Source organism: Columba livia, chromosome 4 (assembly GCF_036013475.1).
Source record: "Columba livia isolate bColLiv1 breed racing homer chromosome 4, bColLiv1.pat.W.v2, whole genome shotgun sequence".
Taxonomy (NCBI): domain Eukaryota; kingdom Metazoa; phylum Chordata; class Aves; order Columbiformes; family Columbidae; genus Columba; species Columba livia.
The window spans coordinates 37,623,713-37,650,374 of NC_088605.1; the positions used below are offsets into that span (position 1 = coordinate 37,623,713).

The 26,662-nt window shown below is 34.9% G+C and overlaps 1 protein-coding gene across 4 annotated transcripts in view; it reads left to right on the forward strand.

Annotated features, from left to right (window-relative positions):
* VEGFC (vascular endothelial growth factor C) overlaps nt 1-20,067 on the forward strand; it is a 215,536-nt gene extending 195,469 nt beyond the window's left edge. For all 4 annotated transcript variants that reach the window (XM_021284202.2, XM_021284201.2, XM_021284204.2 and 1 more), the window contains exons 4-7: nt 10,150-10,301; nt 14,226-14,335; nt 14,580-14,910; nt 19,551-20,067. In XM_021284202.2, the coding sequence (XP_021139877.1) occupies nt 10,150-10,301; nt 14,226-14,335; nt 14,580-14,910; nt 19,551-19,665 (708 nt within the window). In that variant the 3' untranslated portion in view covers nt 19,666-20,067. The remainder of the gene's footprint in view (nt 1-10,149; nt 10,302-14,225; nt 14,336-14,579; nt 14,911-19,550) is intronic.
* Nucleotides 20,068-26,662: the final 6,595 nt, after the last annotated feature.

The window sequence follows — 26,662 nt, forward strand, 5'->3', positions numbered from 1 at the left end:
TGTTTAACACTCTGTTCCCCCAAATGTATATATATATATCTGTATATATATAAATATAATTTTTTAGGGAGGGGGAAAATAATTTTAAAAAATGATGTCCTATTCTCAGTTTTGAGATTATCCATGAAACATAATTCTATCCTGTGGGGTTTTTTTGTTTGTTTGTTTTTGGGGTTTTTTTGCATCTGTCATTTGCCTGCCATATGAAGCAAGCACTCTCTCAAAACTACCATGGGTTTTTATTAGTGAAGACTGTTTTAAGACATACACAGACAGGATACTTGTTGCAAATAAAGCCTTTTAGGAACTGAAATTTACTGCTTTAAGCGACATTACTATAATGTACCTGTATGTGCATTTTCTGTTCTTCTTGTTCAGGGCTAGTGATCTGGTAGGAGTGTGCAGAGATTGTGTTGAGCCTTTGAGATGCCTTTAAAGGAATTATTAAAGGTATTATTCTATTTTAAGTAGTTATAACAATTATCACAGTATATTTTCCCTCAAATCATGTAAAAATAGTCATGCTTTGAGATGTTTGCTAGGGTATTTTGCTTTTGTTACAGTATTTGGTAGCTTTTTTGTTGGTTATGGGCTTCCTCTCGTTTTTACTTCATCTTTTTGATACTTTGAAGTAATTTTGGTGTAAATATTGCTTCCTTGTTCAACTAGATTAATCTAGTTGAAGATACTATTACATATTTATAAGGAAGATACACAACTGTATAGCCAGCTATGAAGTTGTAGCCCATGGAAATGTCATTATATGAAATTTCATAGTGTTCTGAGCCTTCACAGGGGAAAAGAGGTTGTAAAGGAAACAGAAGAAACAAACCAACCAACCAACCTCTTTTTTTAAAAATACATTTTCTGTCCTGATTTCCCAGAAAATCTGTTTGTCCTAAATGATATATTCTACCAAGAATTTTCAATCCTGAATTTAAGCTAATGGTATACAGCCACACAGCACAGGAATATTGTAACTCAAATAACTGAAGGAAAACTACAACACCGATTTAGTTTGAGTCCATAGTTATTCCCACAAATAGATGTCCTGATTCCCATTGCTTAGAAGATGCAAATAAATTTTCATGTTATAAAGTAAGAAGTATGATCAGTTTGTTTTGTTTTGGTTTTTTTTGGACATGTATTTATAAAGTTTAACTTACTGGAATGAAGGATGATCTAGTTACAGAGAGAGCTGTTGCATTTAGCATGGATTTCCTGGTCTTTGAGCATTATGTCAGTTTGGGGTAAAGAATCGCTTTGTGCTCATCTTTCGGTTCATATCTATTGAGTGAAGTAATTTTTTTTGCCTGGTAGAAAATGTTCAGGTTAGTACTGAGTTTCTTTTTTAAATTGTTGATGTCATTGGCGATGATATGGTGTAGGAAAATGTTGAAGGACTTATCAGAAAGAAGGTAGCATCGTTTTGTTTCCTTACCTATTCTGTAAAAGCAAGCAATTTAATATCTGAGTTTTCTATATTGCTTCTGCTCTCCAGTTTTATCTAGTGCTTGGCAGAATGCAGTTTTTAAAAAACCCTTATAAGGGAAGGGAGCTATAGCTATATCTCTTCATCTGTCATCATCTCAAATCTTTTTAAAGTTATATGACCACAGCTTACTCTATATCAGATGAGAATTAGGAAGAAAAAAATATTGGATTCAGGACCCTTCTGTGAAATTGAGGTACCCTACACACCTGTTTTCACTACCATTTTCCTTTTTGTTTCCTGAATGAAATGAGAACAACTGGTTAGCAAGCAAACATATTTTGTTTTTTGCATAAGTCATATTTTTTGTAGCTTTATTTTTGGTGCATAAACTCTATCAAATAAGCTTCATGCTGTGCAGAAAATGTGCCTAATGGAAAATTAACCTTTCAGCTAGAGATCTTACTGTAAGGGCAAGTTCTAGCATTGGTTCCAGACATTAAAATCTAAATAAAGTTGATAGCAGCTTTCATCAAAGTTAATTAAAAATAAGGGGGCTAGACATACAAGTAATTTTTATGGGAAGCAAATAATTGATTGCCAGGAGAATGGACTATGTCAGATCTTCCCAAGTTGGCTTGTGGAACACTGTAGTGGTCTAGAAAGAGGTCACTAGTTTTCTAGTTTGGACTGTATTCTTCCTTTCAATCTACTAAACCTTACTGAGAGAAAAATAGAAAAGCATTTTTCTTTGCTGTTAATACATATTTTTTTTTCCCCACAAAAACTGCTTCTGTAGTTGCAAAAGGGTATTTATACAATCATGATTGGGATATGAGACAATTTCTTAATTAAGATGTGGTACAAGATCTATGAAAATATTTGAAGAACCCTAGGCTAATTCACAAGATGCAGCAGATCTTCTTCATTTGTGACCCTGCAATAGCCCAACTTTGTAAGTGGTGGCTTGTCTAATAAAGGTCTGTAGGGGAAGGTGGTTGGTTGATTTTTTGGTTTCGTGGTGTCTTTGTGTTGTTTTTTTTCTCTAATTTATTATTAATCAAACAGCTGTAACATGTTTCCATGACATGAGTAGTTCAACGGCAGTTACAAAGATTGGAACTACCTGGTGCAAAAACATCTTGTCCATCTGCTGTACGTTTTCACGTCCCACCTATAGGTACTTGCTTAATAGGTAGAAGGGAAGCAGTGAGCAGATCTCAAAGGGCCATCTCATTCCATTCCTCCTCTTGGCTGGCAGGATGGACAGTTTTTTGGCTTCCTTCAGATCATTTAATGTAAAGATCCTATATTTTCTTGTTTCATGGTTACAGTAATAGTCCCTCAAGGGAAAACGTCTTTCCAAGCAGTTTGAAATTAGATTTAGGGGAGCTTTTCTCACAGGAAACAAGCTAACATCTTGAAATTGTTTGCCATATTTGAGATGTACATGGTGTTCCTTGACACAATTTGGAGATGCATACGTCACAAGAATTTTCAGTTGTTTTGAACTTTACCATTTATGCCTTTTCTCATGCATTTTTCTGTGTTAGTCTAATGATTGTCATGATATAGTAGGTACTATTAATAGTGGGAAATAAATCAGTATAAATTCCAAATGTTTGTTAAAATTTCAGAAAAAAAGTTGAAGTGATTCAAATATAAAAAGGTAGAATAAGTAACCCGAGCATGTTAAACAGAGATTAACTGTACTGTTACAGATAAGTTACCTGTTGTTGTGTCACACATAAGCCTTGAGATACTGTTTCTAAAAAAAACCTTAGATAGTAGAATGAATATTGCTGATGTACCACTTTTCAAATAGTTTATTTTCATTCTTTCCAGTATAGAGATGTTTCGAGTTTTGAGATCAGTCTTATCTCTAACTTGAAAAGCTCTCTAGGCACATTGTGCTCTGTTATGCTGGTTATATTTGGCCAGACTTACCGACACTTTAGGAAGTGCAAAGATCACAAGTGGTGGAAACCGAGTCAATTGATTTGGGGGAAACTTGCCAAAATAAACTGCAGTCCATCAGAAGAACATAGTGTAGTTAATGTAAATCTGGGAAAAAACCATACACAAATCCTACATGTAAAAACTAGAATGACAGGCTTCACTCATCCTGATATGAAAATAAGAGGTTTGATTATTTTCTATTTCAGCAGTCAGTGACCATAATAATAATTTCATGTGTGCTTATAGAATGGATGTTGGCGTGTATGATGATATTGCTGAATAAATTAATTTAGCCACTGAAGAAAAGAAATACTTTGCAGAGAAATCAACAGTTTTTCTGGAAAGCATGGTGTGAAATCTTTCTAGTCTAAAGAAGGAGCTATCAATGAAGTAAACTAAACATACATGCCATCCTAAAGATCAGCGAAGGGGAATATATGGGAATGTTTTTTCTTTTACAGGAATTATGGGAGTGCTTTTGATGAAGCATTCAGAGATTTCTGTCTGCTGTTAGATTTTTATTCTTTTTTTTTTTTTTTTTTATGTTAAAATTATGCCAGGCTCTAGGTTGTGGACCAGACTCTGGTCCCATCCTTTTTTCTGTTGTCCAGTCCAGCTCCGTAAATGGCCAAAGGAAGAGCACTGCCAGGGTGGGAACTGAAAAGAGCCGACTGCAGGGTGGTCTGCAGGACCACGCAGCTCTGTCCTGGAAGTTTTTGCAAGGATGGTTAAAGAAATAACGAGGTTGGGAAGAAGAAAGAATGTTGCACTTGGCATTGCAGCAATTGCAGGTTGTGGTGTACCAATGGCCAGGTCTGGTTGGGTAGAGCAATTAAGGAACACTTTTGGCTGATGCCTTCTTATTGTGCTTCTCACCTGAGAGGTACAGTACAGAGCATATGCACTGATCTTCAAGCATATAAAAAACTGACCTGTAAAAGAATGAAAATACAGGAAACAAATTTTTTGTAGTTGCACACATGATTGAAAAAGTGAACTAATTATTCACTTACCTTTGTATTAGTCTGAAAAGTTATTTAATTGTATAGCTATCTGTGCTGGGAGGCAGAAAAAACAAGCACAAGAAGCTGCCATTGCAGTCTGGAGAATATGCTGCCTTTTAACTCTGTCTGGTGCTGTGGAATAAAGGTTAAGTATTAAGCCTGAAGTACACCTTATTACAGATTGTGTAATCTAAATATATGAAGAAAAATTACCTTCTTTCATTTTTGAAGATGAACGTTTCAAGTTTGTGTATGTTGAAAGTCAGATACAAAGTCATCTTTATAATGGTCAGTGAGAATGAAAATACATATCCTTAAAAAATAATTTAAATCAAAATGTCCTGCAAGCAAAACATTTTTTGTTTGTTTGTTTTAATTCTATATAGTGCCAATGACTGTCATGGGTTTAGCACAAAATTTCCATTTAAGCCATATACTGTACAAGATTCTCGAATTGTTTCATGACACAGAAAAATGGGGAAAAACATTTGTAGTCACACATAGTCTTGTTGGTAAGCAACTCTAATTTGAGGAGCCTAATATTAAGATTACCCAACATACTCCATTTTAAACTCTATGGTCATTCTCAGCCTTTGTGATTATTTAATAATAGGGGTTGAAATTTTCTTTGCCAGATACCTGGTTCAGCTTGATGTGTTGTTTTTACTTTTTAGTTTTTTTACTTTAAAACCTACCTAATAGTGGTGGTTCTGCTTTTTCTTAGAACAGAATGAGAGACAGGGCTGAACACAATGCTTTGAAGAGAAATGCTAGACATAGTGAAAATGGAAGACCTGCAAGCTGGGTTTCTGTGGCAGAACAGCCTCACACTGGTTGAATGGCACGTGTTAAGTTCTTGTGAAATACATTATATCTGGTTTTCAGCTGCTCTTCAGTTACATAGAGCTCTCATTAGTATGTGTTATACACTGAGATTGATAGTGTGTTACTGACATGTTTACGACATTAGATCATGTGAAAGAGGTTAGGACAGAGGACAGAGCATTAGCTGTTTTTTTGTTGTCTTTTTTTTTGTTGTTTTGTTTAGTTATATATAATACTGTTTAGTTATGATATTGCATATGACATTGATTGTTGCTTTCTGCTGGTTTCCAGACATCAAGGCAGTGTTGGTAGCACAAATGTACAGGACAGCATGGACAAATTGAGTCTAATTTTTTCTTTTAACTTTTGAGTATTTGTCTTAAACTCTAGCAATGCTCATTTCATGTACTTTAATTTGCTATTTAATTTACTATAATTACTAACATCTTTCTCAAAACTGTGAGTGATAAAGGCTCTGCACTGAAAAAATGACCCTAATACGTACTGCTGTTGGATCTCATGTTCTTCTGGGCACCGAAGCTCGTTCTTTGCAGTCTTTGGTCCTGAATGTCTGTCTTTATGCATTGGCCCTTGAACAGACCTGAAGGAAATATCTTTTCCCTATTGCCTGTAGCATGAATTAGTCCAATTTTTACTAAGTTTTGAAGTTGGGAGGGAGAAAATATTTGGGCCTCTAAGAATACAGTAAAACCAATCCTTTCCTAAATGAGGGATCAGGCAGAAATGTAAGCCATCTGATCTCTAAGTAGAGGTACCCACATGGGCAGTGTGGGTACCAGCAATGTTGCCAGAAAAGAAGGGTGTCAGGAACCAGTCTCATACACATGTTATGATGCATTTCTCATAGAAATATCCTTTGTAGATATTGACGGTTGTCTGTTCCATCTTGCCAAACATGCCCTGTAGTGACAACAGATGTTGAGCTTATTGTTCTATTGGATGAAGAAGATAAGCGAGAAATTAAGTAGAGATGGTAACAAAACCAGAAAGTACTGCAGAAGGTCATATCTTACCTAAACTGGAATGATTTATTAAGATGATAATTCAAACCCAGCTTGAGAGTTTATTAACGTACACCTAAATAGCTTAATTTGATTTAGAGATGCTGCTATCATAGCTGAGAGCAGAATGTAGATTTTATTTAGATTTATTTATTTCAAAATACCAGAGATTATTTAAACCAGAAATATTCTGAGTATTAAATACGTTTTCTGTAACAGACTACTTTTCGATAATTTATTTCTTGTTAAGTCTCTTCTTGATATAATTTTATTCTCAGAAGAGACAAATAAATATCTGCTTTTTCAGTATGCATGAGAACATGGTATCCTAATAGCATGTTGTGCTGGTTTTGGCTGGGATAGAGTTAATTTTCTTCCTAGTAGCTGGTATGGTGCTGTGTTTTGGATTTAGAATAAGAATAATGTTGATAACACACTGATGTTTTAGTTGTTGCTCAGCAGTCAAGGACTTTTCAGCTTCTCATACCAGCCTTCCAAAAAGAACGTGCAGAGTGCCAAGAGGCTGTAAGGGGACACAGCTGTGACAGCTGACCCAAACTGGCTAAAGGGATAGTCCATACCATATAATCTCATACTCAGTGTATAAACCTGGGGGAGGCTGGCCAGCAGGGATTGCTGCTCAGGGATGGGCTGGACATTAATAAGTGGGTGGTCAGCAATTGCATTGTGCATCACTCATTCTGTATATTCTTTTATTGTCATTCTGTCCTATTATACTGTCTTTATCTCAACCCATGAGGTTTTTTTTTCTATTCCCTCCCCCATTCCATTGTGGGAGGGGAGCGAGCAGCTGTGTGGTGCTTGGTTACTGGCTGGAGTTAAACCAGAACACATGTGCAGACAAATAAAAAGTGTAGGAAGAATAAATCAATAATTCCAACCCCAGTATTTCACTTCCATCATTTCCATTAAGGAAAATAGATTTGGTTTATACTCTTTTTTAACATGCTACTTCATGAATCATTTTAAGCACTTTCCAAAAGTGAGGACTAGAAATGTAATACTTAGTATAATATAACATAATATAATATGATCTCCAACATAAATAGTTTGCTTTGATTTTCTTTTACTTTATGTATAACCAGTATGTACTATTGGGTGATGTAAAATATATTGCTGTTAAGCGAATTTAGTTGAACAAACTGAAGGTAAATCAATGAGGTCAAGGAAGCTAGTCTACATTATTTAACTAGGCTTTTTTTTGCATTGAACCACTGAAGTGCTGATGGGAATAGTTGTTAGCAATAGTCACCTCTAAGCTGATACCTTTTGCAGTTTAAATGGAAGGGTAAATGTAGATTAAGATAACTCATGTTCACCATTGTTTCTGCTCACGATTGGTATGTTTCAGGTGTTTCAGATGTTTTAGTGAAATTTCTCTCAGTGTAGTCCTGAAGCCGAACAGGAGGACAGTTGTGCTGACAGGGTCCTCTTTTAGGTGGCTTAGAATTTTCAGAGGTCTCAACAGCTGGGCTGTCCTTCCGAAAGCACAACTTGTTTAAAAAAAAGATACAAATCTTGCATATGTAGGTGAGTTTTGCCATCTGTTTAAACATCAGTATTTAAAAAACAGATACCCAAAGAACTCAGCATATATTTTCTCAAATTTGTACTGTATGCAGAAATGAAAGTTATGTTGCACACAGTCCTTTCTGTCTCTTTGTCTACACCACCACTTTCCTCCTCGCCAATTTCCTGGTTTGTGCATTATAACAAAAACTACAATGGCATTCAATTAAGTTGATATTTTAAAAATAAATTAATAAATACATAAAACTATATTCATATAACATGTCAGCATGAAAATGATAGCTCTGTGTTATGGTTATTGCTCTTTTTTGGATGAAGCATCTTGGTAAGAATGCCTTTTGTGGTTAATTTAAAGGAACTTCTTATAATAGATAAGGGTAAAGGAGCCAATACTGGTTTGGAAGCCAAAAAGGATTATAAGTGTAATAAAATGCTGATTAGAAAATCTCTTTCTAGAAGTTGGTTTTGAACTTAGTTAAAAACCCTGGCAGCATGTCTGATGATAATTAGACATTCATTTTATTTGTACCAAACTTGAAACTAGATGTGAACGCATGCCCTTATTAATGACTCAAGATCAAAATTTCAAGAAGTGTTATTTATTTCGCAGTTGGAGCAAGAATCAAAATGTTAATATGATTTGGCAAGACGTCTCTCTAAAAACAGAAACTCTTTCCATGGTAGCTCCCTGGATGTCTAGGTATTTTGTCAGTATTTGAAAGATGCAGGAAGTTATTTTCTGTTTTGTTTTTCCTTCTACAGAAGTAAATATACACCAGTTTACATTTTTACACTGTGGTGAGGGGAAGGAACAAACTAATACAAAGGATGTGCTACTTTTTGCAGCAAAAATAATAATATTGTAATCTTTCATAACAGATTAAAATGCAAATATAACACTTTTACTGCTTCAGCTCTGGAATGATGACACTCTCAATGTTAAACATTTTTAAAGCTCTAGTCACTAAATGATGTCAAACTTTGTTTTGTGAAAACAGAGTTGATTATGCTTTATACAGTTGAAATTTAAGTTGTGTAATTTAGATATATCGATAGTATGAGCTTTATTGTTGGCTGCACAAGTGCCCTTTTATCTTGTGATTACTTGGTGAATACACCCCAAACTGCTGCACCCACCTGCTTCTCAGTGCCCAGGCTCATTCACATGCTTCAGGGCAAGATCCCATTTTCAGGACATCCTGTAGATGTGCTTCATATTTTGAATAAATTAAAATTACCGGTACTTTCATTGCATTTGCTTGCTGCATGTATGTCATACTGTAAAGTTATTAGTTATAAAATAGCATTGCAAATAGATTTCAGCTACAAATCTGGTTATGCAGTCTCATCAACTGAAACCAGAAATAATAGCCATTGATCATGTTTTTGGAGGTAGTGAAGTCCCCAGAAGATGCAGAAATGTTCTTACATTTGTTTGCAAAAGCGACCAAACACCTAAAAGACAACAGCCCACTCTTATCCTATTAAAAATACTACCAAAAATAGTTTTTAAGACTTTGACCTCAGGTATTTGTCCTACCTTTTCAGGAGACTATTGGGATTTGAGTCTTATAGTGAAACCTTATTAATTTGATAAAGTACATATCCTGAATTGAACACTGAAGGATGTCTCCCTGATTGTCTGTTATACATGTTCAGCTTTTGCACAAGTTATCACTGAAGTTGTCCTCTTCCACCAGTTGAACTACATTTCTCACTAAAATTGGGATTTTATTCATTCACATACATTGCGTGAATGTTTATTAATATCCTGAAAAAAATATAATAGTTGAAGATGCATTCCATTAGGGTAACCGTATAGTTTACATTGATACAAATACTGGAAAGTCAGAAATACAGTATGCTGTAGCTCAAAACTTGGTCATCCAAAAATCTTTTGATCGACATCCAATATATTGCTGTTTTACACAAGCTTTTGTAATTGTGCAACTGATGTGTTAGGTTGCAGCTTGCCTCTTTTTTAAATTATTCTTGTTTTCCAACTTTTTGAAGCACTTTCTAATTTTTTTTTTTTTAAAGGCTGCCAATTTTAAGTCATTTCCTCTAGAAAAAATGTGTTCTTTGTACATTTTCCTCTTTGAACATTAGTTTAAATTTTATAATAAGGAAACAGGCACATAACAGGTTTTAAAACTAAAAATGTTGTCATGACATAGCTATTGTATTAATTTTGCACATGATGATATCTAGTGGTATAATTGAATATGACACTGAATGGTGGTAGAGAACAAAACCCTAAATTCCTTATGGCTTTTTTTTGGTATGTCCTCACATTATTTTTGTTGTAGTTACTGTTCTACAAAAGAAGTTATTTGCTTTGCTTCCCTTTTTACAGTTGTTTGAGATCACGGTGCCTCTCTCTCATGGCCCCAAGCCTGTAACTGTCAGTTTTGCCAATCACACGTCCTGCCGATGCATGTCAAAGCTGGATGTCTACAGACAAGTTCATTCTATCATAAGACGTTCTTTGCCAGCAACACAAACTCAGTGAGTATGAGACTCGTCTTTCCTTTCACGTTATGAGCAAGCCTATATAGTTATATCTAAAATGTTGCTGGAAGCTTTCACAATCATTTTGCAAAGGAGCTAATATGTTTTGCATGGTAAATACGTTACTATAGTAATTAATATAGTACCTTTTTACACAGTGCCTAAACTGGGGCTAGGTCATTTAAGCATGAAGAATAATGTTATTTGTGGGGTTTGTTTCATGGAAAGAGCAACAATGCAATTGAGACTTACAGAAAATATCAATAAAATAATACTTTTATTTTTTTAAAGGTAATCATAAAAGCTATAAAAATACTTTTGCAAATAAGGAGTAGGCAATATTTCTCTCTCAAACTCTTTTTTCCTATTTTAAAAGCTGTTTTCTAAAAGGCCTGTTTTTAGGGAATCTCCACCTTTTTGAACATTTTTGTATGCTAGAAGTGAAAATAAAACAGAATGGGAGGGGGAAATAAAAGGTGAATTGACAGTCCACAGAATTAGCATGTTGGTTTGTTTGGTGATTTTGAATGAAAAAAGTCACAGAAGAAATCTGGCACTGAAGCCACTTGAAGAACTCCTTCCCTTCATTTTAGAGAACTGAGAGATGATTTCATGATGTAAAAATATTCAGTAGGTCAAAAATATCTAACAGACTAACAGTTACTTTATGGAAGAAGCAATTACTAGAAGCTGAACTAGAATTCATTGTAAGCATTTTTAATGAGGTAAGTGAATAATGCAAAATACCCAGAAACGCAAACCAGGTCTTTAACTGAATGAAAGCACAGAGAAAAAGTCTCGATGTTTTCTGACATGTTCTAGCTAAACACAGAATATATTCTACTTGAATTCAAATTATTGAATTTGCTTATCAAAATGTGGGTCATGAACAGCAGATTAGAAAAATATTAGGAAATAAATCTATTAATAGTTTAATTGCATAATTAACAGAACATAAACAATCAGAACTCAATAGTCAATAATGAAGTCAAATTATGCTGACTGTTGGAACTTTCTTAGTGCTTCCAAATTAAGAGCAGTTGTAATTACCATTGCAATAGATTATTCTAGCCAGGAAGCAGGTACCTGAAGTTAGAGGGAAGTGAGTGTACAGAGACAAGGCTTTGACCAGCACTCCCAGCTGGAGCGTCCTGCTGTCCTCTGAGAAAGGAATCATGCCTCAGCAAAGGCAAGACTAAATACTAAATCAGAATATATACAGGCCTTCTTTACTGTTAAGTACTGTCTTTCAGTTTTAAATCTATGGCTTTTGACAAGAAAGTAGAAAAAACAAAGAAACACCAAACAAGCTGAGTGCTTCTAGGTTCTAGAAAGGAAAGTAAAGCTATTTGCATGTTCTGGGTGGGTGCCTGAATGCTTTTCAGGATCCCACTGGGGTTTTTTAATTGGTACTAAAGTTCTCACTTTCTTTTCTACTTATTTTTCCATAACATTTTATTTATAGGTTTGAATGCTAATGAAAGTATTGTGAAGCCAAAAACTTGAAAATGTACTTTCCTGTCAGAGCAGCAGATCTGCATGTGTACATGTATATATGTACATGTTAATTTTAACAGAAATATAGTAACGACTTTCTTATGTATTACTCAAAAGCAAAGACTTGGAGCATAATCTCTGGTTTTACAGTAGTAACACTCAGGATCAAATAAGAATTCAAGGTTGGATGGTGCCACTATACACAGGCACATCTTAAGAGAGAGAAATGACATGTAAGATAGAATACAAATAGTTGATCTTTTTTATATAAAAATATATTTTCTGCACAACTTTATCTTGAGAATTAAAGTCTAGGTCTTTGCTTGTTCTCCCACATTTTTCCTCTTATACCTTCTAAAAAGTAGTAGCTACCTCTACGTACTTGTGGAGCTGAGGCATGTCAGTTCACGTTAACCAGTTTTTCAGAATACCTCCTGGATTAATGGCATTTTAAGTTTTACTCTTCTCTGTTTATACAGAATGTCATCAAGATGTGCAACTGAGTTAGAAAATTGTCACTCTATCTTAGAAGTTTAGCAGTTGGGGTGTTGGGGAATAGAGGGGGGCCTTCAATATGCATAATTCAGATCCAAGTCTGTGATGACCTTGTTTGTCCTGTGGTTGGTAGGTAGGCATTTACAGACCAAATAAGCATATTTTAGATGTGGTTTTGATGTTGAACGCATTAAATGTTGCCCCATTTTATGCATTATCTGTCTTAACACTGACAGGTAATAAGTTAACATGCTAGTTTTGATATGAGTCGACAATGATTTGGAAAGAGGTAGTGAATTTTTTTTGCAAAGCGATTTTGCCTCTGATATTTTTCCTAGCCTTCCTGAACTTTCCTAAAATGTTACAATAAGTCATTTCAAAATTTCAGCCACACTCTCCCATAATTTTCTGTCCCTGCAACCAGACTAGAATTTGGAAACGAGCAGTTCCACTTCCATTTGCTGGTTTTCAGTAACTTGGATTTTGTACCTATATTGTCTTATGGGTGCGTGCGGTGTTTTCTTCATGTTGTCACCCTGACTTCCATCTGTAGTTAGTTTTAAACACTCCCAGCTAGAGCCAGTCTTCTCCAGGTGTGGGTGCCTCTGTTTTTTTGTTTGTTTGGAGTTCATTGTTGTTGGTTTTGCTTGGTTTTGTTTCTAACAGAATACAATATCTGTAAATAATCCTGTACCATTTCTCAAGCAGAATCAAGAGCCAGGTAAGAGGACATATGTGCAAGTGAGGGAGCAAGAGTGAGATCATTAGTTGAATGAAAACAGGAAACACCAGCCTGAGAAAACATGAGACAATGCAGGGTGATGTTAGACTACAACAGTCTTTACAAGCAAAGAGTCATTTAATGTGGTGAAGGGGAGTGGTATACTTGAATGCTAATCACAGAAAAATGTCCTAGCACCTGCATTTTTGAATGCCTGAGTAATGGTGCTCAAGGGAATGAAAAGTGCTTAAAATGTGTAATGTATGTGCTGCCTTATCAGAAGAAGATTTTAGAAATACTGCAGAAACAATGCATAAATGACACAGCCTGGATGCATGAAGTTAGGCATGACTTGTTAAAAGTTGTAATGCCACCTGTGGTGACAGAGAACTTATAAGCAAGGAAGGTGAGGTAAAACACATACATAATCTATCTGTGGTGCACTTGCTAGCTAAGTTCAGTCATTCTTTAAAAAGACAGGAGCTGCTGTTAGGATTTTTTGCTTTCTCTGGTACCGCTGCCTTGACTGCAAAACTAGCTGGTAAAGAGCACCAAATGATTGTTTATTGTCTTTCATATCTAAAGTGAAGAAGTATTGCTGCTGAAGACTGAATCTTTAGATTCAAGAAAACTGTCCAGGATTTGAGTGGCTGATGAGAAAAAGTCAGTTAATGTCACGTAACTTTCACATAAAGGGGAAATGAATCTGATCATCTAATTTTGCTTTAGGAATTAGAGGTTGGTCTATGCATTAATTCAGAAACTGTTAGCAGCTGTTTTTTGATGACTATAAGTGTGAAAACACTTTTGTACTGCAAAAAAAAAAACCCATAGAAGATTATGCTTGTTACCATCTATGCGATGTTTGTCATGGAAATACTTTTCATAACTGTCTATTTTCTATATGAGGCTTACATTCAAGGCTTAGATCTGTTTCCAAGTGGCATTAGGAAAGTAAAAATATCAGTTTTTAGAAGTTAGAGCTAGATCTTGAAATGTGAGAAGGTGTCTTCAACAAATGGTTTGAAGGTTCCTGTAGTGGGGAGAACGTTAATTAGTAATAGACTTGGTAGGAGTTAAAAATAAGATTATGAATGAGCTAAAGCTCTTTGTAAGGTACTGGAGGGAAGCAAACACAATCAGCACCTGTTTTTTTTTTTCTCTTGGGTTCTTATGGTAGTAAATCAACAGTATATTGCATTCCACAGGTGTCATGTGGCAAACAAGACCTGTCCAAAAAATCATATCTGGAATAATCAAATTTGCAGATGCTTGGCACAGCATGATTTTGGTTTTTCTTCTCACCTTGGGGATTCTGGTAAGCAGTCTTGCTTAAATCGTTAAATGTAGTTCCATGTTTTGATCTACATAAAGGAGAAATTGAAAAACATGAAAAGTAAATAGTTGAATTTTTATTGCTAGTTGTTGCGTGTCTTTTGACATATGTTTGTTCTTAAAACACCTCAAAATGTATGAATTCGGTACCATTTCTTCCCTTAAAAATTTGGGATGGGTTGACACAAAACTCTGATAGTTGTGCCACATCTCTGCTATATTTCTAGACACATCTGAAGGATTCCATATTTGCGGACCAAACAAAGAGCTGGATGAAGAAACGTGTCAATGTGTCTGCAAAGGAGGTGTGCGGCCTTCAAGCTGTGGTCCTCACAAAGAATTAGACAGATCGTCATGTCAGTGCATGTGCAAAAACAAACTTCTCCCCACTTCCTGTGGACCCAACAAGGAATTTGATGAAGACAAGTGCCAGTGTGTATGTAAAAAGACCTGTCCTAAACATCAGCCACTAAATCCTGCAAAATGCGTCTGTGAATGTATAGAATCTCCCAATAAATGCTTCTTAAAAGGAAAAAGGTTCCATCACCAGACATGCAGGTAAAAACTAGTATCTTTAGCCCTTTCATTGTATTTAAGGTATAAAATTTTGAATTTGTGTCATTATCTGTCTTGTTGAATTGCTTTGTAGTCTTAAGTAAACGGTAAGCCTCTCTTCAATTCAGTTGTATCTTCTATGACTTTCATCATCTCTAAGTCAAAACTGCTAGGCAGAATAAGTATTTTAAAGCACGTTTAGTTTCTTGTACTAATACTTCATGGGATTTTTTTTTTTCTTTAGCTGAGAATGAGCTGTAAGTTCAAGCTCTCTGGCTTTTTAATGCTATTTAAAATCCCATGCTCTTTTTCCCAAGAACTCAATATTGCAATTCAAACAACTCAAATATTCCTAATTAGATTTTAGGGATTAGTTTGGGAGATATCATCAATCATTTTTGCTTCCTAAATTTTTACTAATCATTCATTCCACTCGATTGATACTAAAGATTTATGAGTGTATGAAAAGTCTTATAGCTCTGGATGATTTCTGTGAAAAATAGACATGTACAACTGTAAAACAGACCACCCACATTCATAACTTAAAATGGGATTTGGTCAGGAAAAACCTCTGTAATTTCTTTATATATCACAGGAGCTTTTTCTTCTACAACTACTACACACCTATAGCAGTCAAAGTCTATATATAAAAATATGAATTACTTCAGGTTCTGAGAAACAAACAATATTATTTCTGCTTTGTGTATTTTGTGAAGAAAGTTTTTCTCCAATGAAACAGAAACAATACCAATTTGAGCAGGAAGATCTATTAGTTATTAATATATGGCAATTATTTCTGTTATGGTAATGACAAATAAAAATTCCAGAAATGTTCAGGTACTGAAAATGGAAGAGAGAAAATTGGAACATTTAAATGTCTGTTGTGATTTGTCGCTTATCAAAAGCAAACCTTAGATTTCTTTTTTTTTTTTAATACAACATGTAATTAGTTGGCATAAATATATTGCCAGGTACATATACATTAGCTCATCTTGAATTTAAAAAATGGCTAATTATTAGGAATGAGACCTGTGTTGAAGTCTTTAAAATAGGGAAAAAGATTATTAATAACTGGTATTACCTGTTTTCCTATGTTTGCCCTTCTAGGTGGAACACAATAATTGATTTAGAAATGTAACAAATAATTTCTTCTCTGTCATTCAGGTTTTCTTTCAATTTTATGTTTGCAGAGGAAAAGAAACCAACCTGATGACATGGGCTTTAGCATATTACAAAGCCTTAGCACTACTCTAGTGTGCACTTCTAGTAGTGCTACACATATAAGCCATATGTATTTTAAAGGAACATTCACAATTTGGAAAAGTCAGGCGTTTAAAAAGCTAATAAATGCCACAAGAAATATCTGATTTAAAGACTTTGTATTTGAAGGAGGGAATAGAGCCCAGCTTTTCTCTGTGTTGTTGTGACATAATAATGTTGTGACATAATAAAGTGTTTTAATCTCTTTCTCACTTCCAAGGACAATCTGATTTAGGATGTTTTTAGATGTTGTTGTTTTCTAAGTAGTTTGTGTAGAGAAAGGAATATTTTATGTGGCATTACTCTACAGCCAATAGCTCTGCAGATGTTAACACTGTCAAGGAAAATAGAAGATGCAATCTCTCCTCCTTCTTAAGAAAGGAGAAACAAAGGTTTCTCACATTTTGGCTCTGTCCACCACAAGCTTTTTTGAGAGGAATAAAAACCCTGCAACATCCCATTTGTCTTTGAAAGAAAAATCCCTTGCTGTTATGAGACCATGTCAATGGAGGTACCATTCTATAACTTTGTGCAAGATGACTGAGATGTGGGCAGAATCTTGTAGCCAAGTCAAGTCCTAGACAGCTCCCTGTGCAGAGAAGTAGTCCTTGTACATTCTGGTTTTGAAGCACCAACATTTTCATGCACTGTACCAAAAATGCCTCAGCCTCTCATCTTATACCCTGCTCTGAAGGAAAGGAATACAGTCATTTACAAAGCACAGAATAGGAAGGAAGAGTCAAAAAACAAACAAAACAAAAAAAAAACAGGGAAAAAAACCCCACATAACAGCACAACAAGAAAACAAACAAAAACACAAAACAAAACAAATAACACACACAAAAAACCCCACACTGTACAAAACCCCCACACTGTAGACCATACTGCCTTTTACGGTAGTCATACTAATACCACCACTAAAAGTAGCATTTTCACTTCAGTTTCATATGTGGAGTTGTTTGTTAGACTGTCCAAAATTATAAACCTGGGCATTCAGTAGCAAAATAATCACAGTTACTGACCATCAAGAGAAAGTTGCCACTGACTCACCCAACATTATGCGTATTGACTGAACATCTATCTTAGCTCCAGCATGCTCAGATTGGCCTCATTAGAACAGATATCTCTCATGTGAAAGCACTCCATAAACAACTTTCAGCCCAAATCTTTTGAAAGACCTGGTCTATTGTTCAGCAGAGTTTCCTTAGGAAACTGCATTTATGTAGTTACAATGACTCTGCTGCTATTCACCCGGTGCTGTTACCTCAAGAATTTATTTTGGTCAGTTTTGTCAGAGGCAGATAACTATGCACCTCAGCTGCAAAGCATTTTAGAGGAGGAGAGGGGCTTTCTTGCTCTTTGAAAATGACCCAAATAATGATGAGACTGCAGTAACCTGATCTTGACTGCTGATAGACACAAACTCACATAGGAGAGAAGCTTTACAGTGCTGTGGCCTGCAAATTAAGTTGAAGTTCAATAGGAGGCACAAATCCTAAGCAGAGTGAACTCCTCATATTTAATGATTACATGACTGCATTTCATTTTGGGCAACGTCATAGGTAGGTGAAGGTGTTTGGCGTTTTGTTTTGGTTTTTTTTCTCCTTTCTCTTATTTCATTTAATGGTCATTCAGTACATGAAACTCTAAGTTTCAGGGCAGAGACAAGCAAAAAGGCAAGTGAGTTCAGGTATTCATCCACTGCATCTCTGCCTTTTTCCCAGAATAGACCTGCTGGTTGCCTCTTTACTCAGAGTATTAGATCTTCTGGCAAATGTGCAAGACAGTAAAGTTCACTTGCTTGCTTTCTTAAGTGGCATTGTGATTTTTTTGTTGCCTTTTACCACTGTTTCCAAACTTTATTGGGCAAAAGATCAGCAGGGCTTTGAGAGTTCCGCATGAGCTCTTATACTGATCTCAAATTCCTATATTAAATGGCACAAAATAATGTTACTCTCTTAATTACAGAGACCACATCAGTGAAATAATCTATGATTAACAACATTGAAAACATTGAACAAGATCTGACTGGTTAATAAATGTCATATTTGCAGTCTTCCTCATTCTTTATTGTTTTCCTCATAGCCAGGTTCGTTGGTTGAACTAGCTGGCTTGAATTAATGTAACTGTAATCCAGACCTCATATCAGAAACAAATTATTGCGAAGTGGTAACTTGGCATCCGAAACAAGCACACAATATATTAACTCATCTACGACAATAATAAAAGTAGCCACAAGCCTAAAACAAGAATTGCCTAGAGAAAAGGATAGTGACCTAGCCTTAATATAGTGTACAGTAGTTTCTTTGAACTGAAGTATGAATTATAGTAATAGATCATAATATCAGTGTTTCACGAACAGGCACACATTATTTAAATAAGAATTTTAAGTATAACTGTGTTGAAATTTGAAACATATACTTTTGCTTTTTGACTCATTGCCAGCATCTGAAAAAAAACACCCAGACTTGTACTTTGTTTCCATTATACACTAGAAAGTATTTAGCATTGTTATTGTAAGGTTATTTTAGGTCAAGTTCTTGTTTTAATAGAAAAATTAAATAAAAAGAGGAAGAGTTCAGGGACAACCACAGATACTATCTTTGTATAACTTCTATTTTTCAGTCAACAAATCTGTGAAGAAAAATGCTCCTGCTTTTTAGGTAGATGTGGCTTGTGGTTTAATGCTCTATTTCTGTTAAATTTGTTTTAGTCAAATAGGGACTATTTCTGTTCTTTTTACTTTAAGAATTATCATAAATATGCAGGCTGTAATCTGTTGCATAGATAGATGCACTATCAAGTGTAGGTGTATCCTCACTGCCCTCAGAGAGTGGCTAGAGGGGTTTGCAACTTGAACAAAGTATGTTCTCATTTTCAATATCAGTCACCGTATAACATACATAAACAAATCTCTCTCAGGTTTACTGAGTTATTGAATAAGGTGAGAAAGAGTCCTGGGTAAGAAGACAGTGAAGCTGATCATCACCCAATTCTGAGTTGCCATCTCAAGCTGTCAGCATGCAGCAGGTCATAACAAGCAGATTTAAATAGAGAAAAGTATTACTGTATTTTCAAAAGCAAATATAAAAAAGTACTAAAGACAAATCTGTGATTACAACCAGGCAATATGTTACGTCTATTCAAGAATTGCAGTAGAATAATTTCTCTCCAATAGCTTTCATTATTCTTTCATTGTCTTTTGTGAATAATAGTCCAATTAAAAGTAGTTGCAACAACATAAACAGAAGTTAAAAGATATATAATTGTAGGAATTAAATATTCCATTGAGAAATGGCAGTCTCAATGCACACACATTTCTACACTGTGTTAATATAAATGATCATGTTATACTAATGCCAACTTTTTTTTCATTTCTTTAGCTGTTACAGACCGCCATGTACAGTCCGAACAAAACGCTGTGATGCTGGATTTTATTTTAGTGAAGAAGTGTGCCGTTGTGTACCCACATACTGGAAAAGACCACATATGAATTAGTGAAGAGGGCACTACTGGCTATTTTGGTGTACATTTTTCCATTAGAACAAAAGAACTGAAACTTTGCTAATATTTGGAATTAAATGTTCACCAGAGACCCTGTGGGGCTTTCAGAGACAGACACATTTTGCTTTTCTCAAGATGTGGAAAGCAGATGTAGAAAATAACTGGGGTTCATGTTTTGTAAAGAACTCAATAAGGACTTATTTTCTGCCAATGACCAAACAGCCTAGGTTCTACTTCTTGTGATTTTTTTTTAAGAGATAATGACTATATAATTTATTTCCACTAAAACCATTGTGCAGCCTTTCTGTTTATAGCAGTAACAATTGTTAAAGCTCACTGTGATCAATATTTTTATATCATGCAAAGTATGTTTAAAATAAATTTGAAATTGTATTATATAATCGTGGGAACGTTTAATCATCTGCCTATAGAAAGGAACTACAATTCAGCAGGTTTATTACCAGAGTTCTTAAAAAGAGGGAAAGCGGTTAAAAGGAAGCATTTTTATGAAAGGAAGACTACAGACATTTCCTTATACCTGTTCTATATGTCATTTGAAATAGTTATACTTTGTGATACCCAGTGATATTTCTGTCTCTAGAATGAAACTAGCAGAGCGAGACCAATTAATAACTAATGAAAACATTGGAGATCCTGTACGTTGTCCCAGGATAAGGACTGAGTTTAAAGGACAGCAACAACTACTTACATTCCAATATATTTGCCTTTTCATTTCTTTCTAATATTCCTAAATAATAATATAAAATAATGTCTATTGAAGGTTATTATTATGAAAGAGGAAATGCCAGCTATGCTTTTTATTTACTACTACAGGTTATATTTTAAAATTTACAACCAAATAATTAAGAATGCTTTGATGCACTTTGCTTTTTCATATAGTCAATCAGGTATCTTGATCAACAATGTATGTATGTGCAAAAATGATTTGAAGGGAAAAAATACAATGTGTATACCAAGGGGGACATGAAAGGACTTCCACCAGTCTGTTGTGGATTGACATAATCTCTACATAAAATTTGTCAGGACTTCTCTTTATTAAAGAGAGTGCAAAATGGAACATCTCCAACTCTAAAAAGAGGTAAGATTTTTAACTTGCATGGGAAGAGGGATGTGCATAGAACAATCTAATTAAAATTAAAATATTTCAGAAATTGGAAGGATGTTGTTAAATTATTAGAAACTTTATTGTGTGCAGAAGTGAAACAAGCAATGCAGCAAAGCAAGATTTTTGCAACAAGAGGGGGCAGATGTGCAAAAATAATTTTAGAGGTTGTTAGTCTGAAGTGCTGGTTTCTAAGCAACTGTCTTAAAGGAGTTATTCGTGAAATAGTGCTTTTTCCTACTATTCCCTAGAAAGTTTTTCTAGGGGAAGGGGTGCGTTGCTTTTCTAGACTCTTGCATATTTAGATATCAGAGTTCCTAAACTGAATGAAAGTTGTTTTTAATTACTCAGTTCCCTATTGTGGGTTGGGTCAGTCTAAGAAGTAAGGCAGGATGAGAGACAGTTCGAGAGTTCACACTTTCCACTGTATGTTTAGTGTCCTCAAAGCTCTTCCTAAGAGGCCAGCTATTCATTATCTAAATAGGAAAACAGAATGAAGTTTAGGCATATAAATACTGTGGAATCTCCTTACTACTATATTGCCTCAGCAATCAAATGCAAGTAGAAATCTGGATGACAACATAACATTGAAATACAGCCACACAGTTCCCCTGGGTTGGATTGGTAGTTATGCAAACCGAGTGTCTAAACTGGCAATGTCAATCTAATATCAAGAGGTTAATAGTCAAAACTTCCTTGAGTATTACTAAAGATGCAGGCATCCACTTCTATGTGCCAGCTGCTTGAAAGAAACATAAAATAGCTTAAGAAATCAGTTAAAAAGCAAACTTTAATGAAGACTTGAGAAAACAAACTGTAGATGAAGCTCACAAAATAAGTTTTTTAATTTCTACAGAAGAGAAGCAGCAAGGGAAGGACAAACCAAATCTGAAACCAGGAAGAGAGTCTAAGTGAGCCAGTATCTAACAGATAAAATATGTGCTTGCGGTTAAAAAGGAGGAGAGCACAAGTGAAGACAGAGCAAAACTGCATTCCAACAAGTAATTCTATGTAGATTATAAAAAGTGCACGTTACAGTACTGTGCAAATAAAAATCAGCTAAACTGAGGAACTCTCACTTCACATGTCTGAACTATTTGAAAGGAATTAATGAAAACTGAGCTAATAAAACCATTATGGCTAAGCAGATATTTGAATTTCTACTGAGCAATGCTACAATCCAAAATCATAAAAGCTGTCAGAGAAGTGGAGTTTGAAAATGAGAGCACTGAAGAGGAAGTTCCCACTTTATCACAAACACCAGCATTCAATAAGAATGACTTTTTCTCAGTTTCTTAACTTTCCAAATATGGAGAGCTCTGGACACAAAGGATGTCGATCAATAAGTAAAAGTAAGATTTAAAGAAAGCAAAGACCTAACTTCTAAAACTTACCACAAATCAGATTTTTGTCTGAGCAAGTGACTGGTGAACCATTCTCAAGGGTTTGCAGATGAGTAGAATGTAAAATGGAAGCACTTGATAGCATTTTCTGTTAATCAGGCTGTCCAATTCTACTTTACATTAAAATAGCTTTTTTTATTATTATTTTTTTTACAATGCATTATACACTATACAATAAATATCACAATTATTATCATTAGTACAGGCTACAGATTACCCATTCTGCATGATAAAGTGTGATTCTATTTATCTCAGTTCTGTCACAAAATCATCTATATTTAAGCAGGTGTTTATTGGTGGAGAAATACAGAGTGGTGGCATAATCTGCATAGCAGGTCTTCTTTGCATCTCTTATATAAAATAGCTGTTAGACTTACACCATTTTCAGTTTTGAAATGTTATTTGTTTATATTTTCCTTGGAATTTTCATCTTCCTTTTGAATCTTAATTTAGAATTCTGAAAATATGTAACAGAGAGACTGTGCAGCTTAAAAGATGATCTAAAAATGTAAGTGATAAGGCGATACACAAGTCATTCTGCATTGACGCTGAATAAAAAGTTTATGTTGTTATTTGTGTAAAAAACATATACCTTCTACAAATTAGAGGGGAGGGGGAGAGTGTGTAACTTCTGTAAATCACAATTAATAATAAACAGACATACTTGGATTTTATCAGGAATTTACAACAGTTTCTATACACTTTAAATATTGTACCGTATGGAAACTATAAATTATGCGGAACAGCCTCTTTCTAAATTTATTAACAGAAGGACATACTATTTATACTATGTGTTGTTAGTCTGCTGACTTGTTTGTTTAATTCATGTTGAAAAAGAGTAAATCAATTACCTTAGTTCTATTTGAAACATCAGCATGAAATCTTGTATATGTACCATATCATCTTGAAAGGCTTAGTATTAGGACTGCTTTCAATATTCTAATTTTCAGTCTTCTGATCTCAGTGACAACCCCAGATGTCCTTGAGTTGTAACATCCGTGTCTCTCTGATTTTATGGAAGGTAACTATCGCATCTATGCTAAAAGGTAGGAATGGAAAAAATTATGCAGCCAAGTAAGCAGATCAACAGATTAGCCTGCCTGAGGAGTATATTTTTTAAAATATTTTAAATAATATATTCTTTAAATATTATTTAATTTTATTAATTTAATTTTACATTATTTAGGGGTATAAAAGTTTGTCCTCAAGTAGAAAAGTAGGTGATCAACGTGGAATTTGCAGATCTTCTGTAGTTTAACCAATATGCTATAGTAATAATTTTTAATACTATAGGATTTTTATTGTAAAAATGAAAATAATAGTTGATAATTTCTTTGATAGCATCCTTCTGTTTTCTTTTCCCATTTCAGATAAAACTTCTGGGAAAGAACACAAAACAACCTGCTGATTGAGTGATGAAATACTGAGATCAAATGGACCAGGTATTTCATTTTTTTAACGTAGCAGATGTGAAGGACTAATAAAATAAGGCCAGTTTAATGCAGGTTTAAGACTCCAGATTACACTAGAGTTCTTAACAGCTCTAGACAGATCAAAATATTTTTATAGAAAGACATATCTGGACTTATTTCATTTATATTTCTATGTCCAAATGTTGTAACAGAATCTGAACAGTAGCAAGCATTAAGAGGATCACCAACTTTACCACACCTTCTAAAATTTCAGTAGTTTATAAAAATGTATATTTCATTATAGTCAGAAGCTATGAAGCAGGGTCCTTACTTCAGCTTGAAAATATATTGAATTATAAAATAGCACATTCCAGAAAAAATGAAAAATCTTAAAAACAATGCTTTACTCTTTTGTATAACCATTGCTACTTGTTGGCAAACCACTATGGACATCTCTGAAAATTGTATATTACCAGTTATTCCTTTTTTTTTTTTTTCAGCAAAACATTGTCATTAAAACCACATCTTGTATATTCAGATGTTTTTCCTGAGTAAGGTTATTGTATCCCTTCCTGACAGACACTGACCTTTCAGCTGGGTTTCAGCAACTTCTTTATCCATTTTCTGCATTTTATAATCAGTTGTATGTGGTCATTGAACTCTTCCCCTTTGCCCCTTCTCTCAACTTAAACAACTTCTCTTAGATTTCTGGACCATATCTCAGTCTCTGCATAGGAATATCTGTATTTCCCTTTCAGCCTTTCTCACATATCACTGTTACCTCTAACCTTTTCCTTTCCCTTTTAGATCAAATCTCTCACTAAAAATGGCATTGCTCTCCTCTCTATTACCATTAAGACATCTTTCCTCTATGTAAAATAATCGTGCCAACATGGGGATTAATCTGGTTTTACTTGTCTAGTGATAGTCCTAACTAGAAGTATACGAAAGAACAAGTGTTAAAAAGAAGTTTCACATTCACATTCCAGGTGTGCAAAACCCATCTGCCCAAGCAGTTCAGAGCCTCTCAAAACAAACTTGCAAATAAAAAATAACAGATGCAGAAATCATCCTAGAAAATTACACCCGAAACATAAAAGACAATTTATGATATCACCCTCCCTTGTAATAGACACAGGCTTTAATCCTGCTGGATGCTGTCTCTTCAGTCTAACACTGTACTCATGCAGTCCTCAGTGAAGTCCAGTGTGGCATTTTGGAACTAAATTAAGTCTTGTAATTGAGTTTATGTTCATCTCATTCACACTGTATGGAAAAAAAGCCGTGACTCAAGGGCAGGTAAGGAGACTTTTCAAACATACCACAAAAAAACTGAGGCCTGTGCTTATGCTTAGCACAGACATACCCACCTCTGTGCTTTAGATCACTGTGAAGACAGAGGAAATGTGGTCACAGGATCCTTCCCAGAAGGATAAAGCCATTTTTAAGGACAGATAGTATTTGTAAGCTCAGGTTGCCTTCATAAGATAAATGTGCTTTTCACCAGCCTGCACTCTGTCCAGTAATTTGGATGCAGAGAGGTACTGAGTCCCAGAACACTTAGGCTCCACTTAGTCCATGGTTTAACGTCAAGGTGGATACTACATTGGTTTCAGCTGCTCCAGTCAGTTTTTAGTAAACCATTTAAGATATAATTACAGATTATTTTAAGATTTACAGATTATTATTTTAAGATATAAAATACAGCAAATAACCTGTTACTGAAGCACTAAAATAACTTGGATTTGTATTTCTTTCACAAACACACCTCCACCCCAAAACCCAAAAAACAAACAAACAAAAAACAAAACAAAACAAAAAAACACCAAAACAAAAAAATCCCTACACCCTGAACACTACATAAGCATATGAGCAGCTACACTGGCTGGAAGCTTATCTGGAACGAAACCCAAGTAAAATTAAGGCAAGCTTAAAAAGCAAATACTGAAATGTTTTTCTGAGGCTAAATCAAGTCAGTTACATCCATTAGAGGAAGATGTAGTACTAACATTTACCTTCATTTCCAAACTATGAAAAAAATACAGACAAGTGTTTAGCTACTGAAGATCTACTAATTAATATTTTGCTTTATTAGTTACTTGTCATTGTTTTTTAAAACATATAGGAAGTATATCTTATATTCTTTAACTGTAGTTTATTTTGAAAAATACTTCCAAATTTACTATGTTTATTTTAGTAATTCTAACAATGATATAACAAAAAGCCTGTAAATAACTAGTAGGTTAATAAAACTTCACCTGTTACAGCCCACAGTCCCAGCTCAGTTATTCATGAGTCAGAGTCCTGCAGAACACTGCGGGTGCTGGTTCCTAAACCAACATGATCTCTCTGAACGGTTTCAGGCTGGGGATGCAGCTGCAACCACCAGTGCTGCCCAAGTCATGGCTTCTTCTGTGACTTACACACAAGACAGCTTTTTGGACCTGCTTTTAGCTTAGACTCAAGATCATCTGTATTAGGGGGCATCTCAAACTCCCAGGAAGAAAAATCAATACTCAGGAAAGCAAAAATGAATAAATTACTAAATAAATAAACAATTTTTTGGCCTCTGAGAAGAACATGAAGAAGGGGGTAGCTAAAAACAAGTCAAAACCATTGCATCTGCAGGAGACAGCTTGTTGCTGACATCACTGATTCTTCTGATTTAAAGGGTAGTATTCATTTTACTGGCATCACTGTAAGACTGTGATCAGTCTTCAGTCACAAGGTCTGGTAAATGTCATCCAGCACTCCTGTTCCTCACATGTGGTTCTACCATTGTTGATTGCTCAAGGAGGGAAGGACTACATATACTCATGAATATGGTATCATTCTACCTCAAAACACTTAACATTTACCAAATAGGTAACTACAGCTGTTAGAACATGTTGTGAAGACATCATCCATGACTTTTTTTACTGTGTTTACACAAAATGAAGCAACACATAGCTACTAGAATTCCTCTTCGCTTTTCAAGAGAGTGAGCAATAGTGCAAAGCTCTAAGCAAACCTCATAGAAAAGAACTGAAAAAATAAGACAATTAAACATCCCA